At 38.4% G+C, this 4450-nt stretch overlaps 1 protein-coding gene across 1 annotated transcript; it reads right to left on the minus strand.

Moving 5' to 3' along the window:
* Positions 1–324: 324 nt before the first annotated feature.
* Positions 325–3917, minus strand: LOC113702325 (uncharacterized). The gene is made up of 6 exons (XM_027223465.2): positions 3738–3917; positions 2479–2812; positions 2190–2406; positions 1352–1889; positions 1165–1263; positions 325–978 (listed from the first exon to the last, which is right to left on the minus strand). The coding sequence occupies exons 1-6, from the start codon at positions 3790–3792 to the stop codon at positions 722–724; spliced, it is 1500 nt and encodes a 499-aa protein (XP_027079266.1). The 5' UTR covers positions 3793–3917; the 3' UTR covers positions 325–721.
* Between the last annotated feature and the right edge of the window lie 533 nt (positions 3918–4450).

Genomic DNA, 4450 nt, shown 5'->3' on the forward strand with positions numbered 1-4450 from the left:
GATGCAGTCCTTGTTCAGCATGTATATCTATTGTGTAAAAAATTAATTCAGTAGTTCATTGTCCTGATTGGAGGAAACTCTAAAATTTGTAGTCTGAAATCTGTTCGAGGATGGAAACTATGTTTTGCTTTGTGCTTTCCTCATTATACTACTCATGGAAAAAATAGTGCATTATCCAGAATGAATTTTTAGTTTTTTTGGAACATAAGATAGCTAAATTGCAGTATTCTAGTGCACGACTCTGATTTGTAATAACAACACTTTGAAGAATTATATTTCTCCGCAGCATCGAAATAAAAAGAAAAAAGAGCAAACCAGAGAGCATTCAACAAAAAGCCACTACTCATCTGCTGACAATAGAATTTCCAAGATTTTCCTAATACAAGTAACACTGAATACTCCAACAATTATATGTAATCTCTCAGTAAGAAATGATAATTCAGGAAATAGAACTGGTACACCAAATTGCATGCTCCCGTAACTTTACTCTGAACAGAATCCTGAAGAATCAAGCGCAATACTGCAGACGAGGAAATGACCCGAAACTTCATCAAATTACAGACAGGAACTTTATTCCATTTCTTTCTAAACAAGAAGGATGCCCAAATTGTATAGTTTTCCAGCAAAGCTAAGACTTGCAATCTTCATTAGTGCACTCATAACTGAATTGTTGGACTTTATGATGCGGTGAGAAGTAAATAAAACATCTACTCTGCTTCCTTCAGGATACCAGCTGAGGAATTTTGGCCAGTGATTCACGTATTTTATCCTCTGAAAATGACAAATCAACCATAGAGCCCTGCAAATACTTCTCATAAGCTGGCAAATCAAAATGGCCATGTCCACACATTGCCATGAGAATGACTTTAGACTCTCCAGTCTCTCTACATTTAAGTGCTTCCCTAATGGTGGCAGCTATTGCATGAGTTGGTTCAGGTGCTGGTATCAGCCCCTCAGACCTAGCAAATTGTATAGCACCTGCAAAAGTTAAGGAAAACCATAAATTGCCATCTTAATTTACAACTATGACAACTATGCAATTGATAAGTTAATTCTTCAAGTCAAATCTCCAGGATACACTATATGATTATCAGCATTCAGCAGCAATGAGAAGGTCATTCTCTAACTGAGGACCAGGAATAGAAGATGTAGTAAAAAAGGCACCTTGAAAGCATTCAGTCTGGGGAATTGCTACTGCTTCCATGTAACCCAGTTCATAAACGTGTGAAATCAATGGTGCCATGCCATGGTAACGTAGACCTCCTGAAGCACACCTCAGTTTAAACGATAAGAAAGAAATGATGGAAAGATTACAACAGTTGGACTCCTATATCTATCCGTAAATTCTTACCAGCATGAATTGGGTCGGGTATAAAGTCATGCCCTAGTGTATGCATTTTCATCAAAGGAGTCATCCCTGCTGTGTCTCCAAAATCATAAGCATACACACCCTTTGTTAAGGAAGGGCATGCTGTGGGTTCAACAGCTATAATGTGAGGATTGATTTTTCCACCGAGTTTCTCTCTAATAAACGGAAAGGCAAGCCCAGCAAAATTAGATCCACCTCCCGTACATCCAATGATCAAGTCTGGAGTCTCTCCTATAGCCTCCATCTGCTTGATACACTCCTCACCAATAACAGTCTGATGTAATAGAACATGGTTGAGAACACTTCCAAGACAATATTTGGTATCTGCATTTGCAGCAGCAACTTCCACAGCCTCAGAGATCGCTATTCCTAGACTTCCAGGGCTTAATGGATCCAATTGCAGAATTTTCTGACCAGATTGGGTCACATCAGAAGGTGAAGGATGTACCTTGGCTCCCCAAGTTTGCATCATGAGTCTACGGTATGGCTTCTGATCATAAGATGCACGAACTTGCCATACCTAAAAACAAGCCTGAATAATGAACTTTGTTGCTGCATTCTACATGTATAACACAGAAAGCTCGAATTATAGATGTAAGCATACAACTTTCCATCTCAAAAATAATGTAATTTATTTCAAACATCCAAAGTTCTAACTTTGTCAAATATTTTAAAGCAAAAAAACTGTAAGGAATCCAAGTTGAAGGCAAATTATACAAGTAGATAAACTAAACCTGACGCCCAGCATTAAAGCACATAAGATCTGAGTTCATAGCTAAAAGCAAATGAAAGCAATGAGACAACCTTAAATAAATCTTACTTCACAGTCAAGACCAAATAAGCTGCAAGCAAAAGCCAAAGCACTCCCCCATTGGCCAGCACCTGTTTCTGTCACTACATTCTTAACACCTTGCTGTCCATTATACCAGACTTGAGGGACGGAAGTGTTGGCTTTGTGTGACCCAGCTGGGCTACCACCTTCATATTTATAATAAATTCTTGCTGGTGTGTCGAGCAATTTCTCCAATCTCTTCGCTCTATATTCAGTGCAAAATATATAAATTGTCTTACCATTTACATGAATGAGCTGCAAAAAATATAGAACCAACCTGATTAGGGGAGTTGGGCGCCAAAGCCTATAAACATCTATAACCTCGTCTGGGATGTCAATGAAACGGTCATTGGTCACTTCTTGCTTAATTAACTCTTCAGGAAACAGAGGGGACAAATCCTCTGGTTTCACTGGTTGAAAAGTCTGGGGGTGCAGAGGAGGAGGAGGTTTAATGGAAAGATCTGCAATTAGGTTGTACCATTGACGAGGAATATCAGTAGCCTGGGGATGAGCATTATAGCCTGCTGTTATGTTTAGGCGGGAACAAGATGAAAGCTTCAGGTGACTGGGAGTTTTCTTCCATTTGGAACACGAAAGCCGTTTTTCTACGCCTAAACATCAATGGACGGGCTAATAACACATCTAAATATATAGAGCACCAGAAAGAAAAATCAATGTCAACAAATCAGTAAAAATATAGCATCATACAACTAAGTTATTTTAGTTGATGATTTTCCATGATATAGACCTTAAGATGCGGCGTACTATCAGGCGTCTAGCAACAAAATAAGGCAAAAGACCAATAAAAGTCGGAAGCAAATGAGAAGTAAAGCAGGTCTCTTTCACTTTTCAAACTGAAATTCAAAATAAAACTTCAAAGCTGGCATCTGGGGTGCTGCACTGTTTATATAATGAAAATGCTAAAAGCAGCTGACCGTTTGCTCGAGAATTTGGATTGCTTTTTTCTGAACTTTTTGTAAAAAAAATTATTACCATAACAATTTCATATATATATACGTGTGAATAAAAAGGTGATTGAAAAATGTGTCTATGAAAAATGTAGTAATTTGAAAAATTGATCCAAATAGCCACCCAACAAGTCGTACCAATGCCAAGTAAATTGAAAGGAAAAGGGAGAGAAATATACTGGAGTAACCGGCAGCAATCTTTATTGGTTAGACAGCCCACAAGATTAAATCATTTCATCATTCCGTTGAAGTGACTAGCATTTCCATAACTTGCCAAACATACGGCAGTAATTACTCATCCTATTTTAGCAGCTTTTTTTTTTGGGTCAAACTATTTTAGCAGTTAATAATAGGAACTTTCAGACTTTGATCCAGTTAAAAGATGCGTACAGCTGTTACCGAACACTGTTATTGCACGAAGGCTTTTCATTTCTTTATATGAACCCTGGGAATTCACAAATGCTTGTGCTCACAGGCTCAACAAGGGTAAGAATTGGGCAAGGAAGCAGAAGATTGGACAACGTAATTATATTTCCTCAAGAAAAAAACAAGTATAGAGTAAAAATACCTTCGCCGGAGAAATTAGAGCATAAACCTGTGGAAAAAATCAGAGGCTGGGCCATATTTTTTGCACAAGTGAGAAGAGCTCAGGGAGTTTGGTCTCCTCGGACGCCCAGATAAAGGAGCTTCTCTTGTTGTGAAGGCAGGACCAGAAAGTGAAGTTGCTGAAGTAAGTTGGCCGCATTAAAATATTAAATTCAAAAGTTGTGGAGTCGTGTAGAAATCAAATGTTTTGAGCCTGACATGGAAGGAACTTTCAAAAGCCCATGGTTGACCATTTTGCACATGCATGCGCCGGCAGTTTAATCAAGAAATCACCTCCAGCGTACGGCAAAAACGTGTTTCGATTTTCTATCATGTCGTGTTAGCTTGGACATAGGGCCTGTTTGGAATCCGTTTTTTGGAAGTTTGTCTAAAACTTTACTGTAGTGCACTGTAGAAGTTTTTGAAAAAATTTTGTAGAAGTTTTTGTAAGGTGAAAAATTTTGTAGAAGTTTTTGTAAGGTGAAAAACTTTTTTTCCTTTCTTTTTCTCTTTCTCTTTCTTTTTTTTTTCTTTTTCTTTCTTTCCTTTTTCTTTTCTTCTTCTTCTTTTTCCCCGTTACCTCCGCCACCCCCTTTTCTTTCTTTTTCTTTTTCTTTTTCTTTCTTTCCTTCTTCTTCTTCTTCTTCCCCGTTATCTCCGCCACCCCCAGCAGCCACCCCTCTGCCCCGCCACCTC

This window comes from Coffea arabica, chromosome 7e, assembly GCF_036785885.1.
Source record: "Coffea arabica cultivar ET-39 chromosome 7e, Coffea Arabica ET-39 HiFi, whole genome shotgun sequence".
In the NCBI taxonomy this organism is placed as follows: Eukaryota; Viridiplantae; Streptophyta; class Magnoliopsida; order Gentianales; family Rubiaceae; genus Coffea; species Coffea arabica.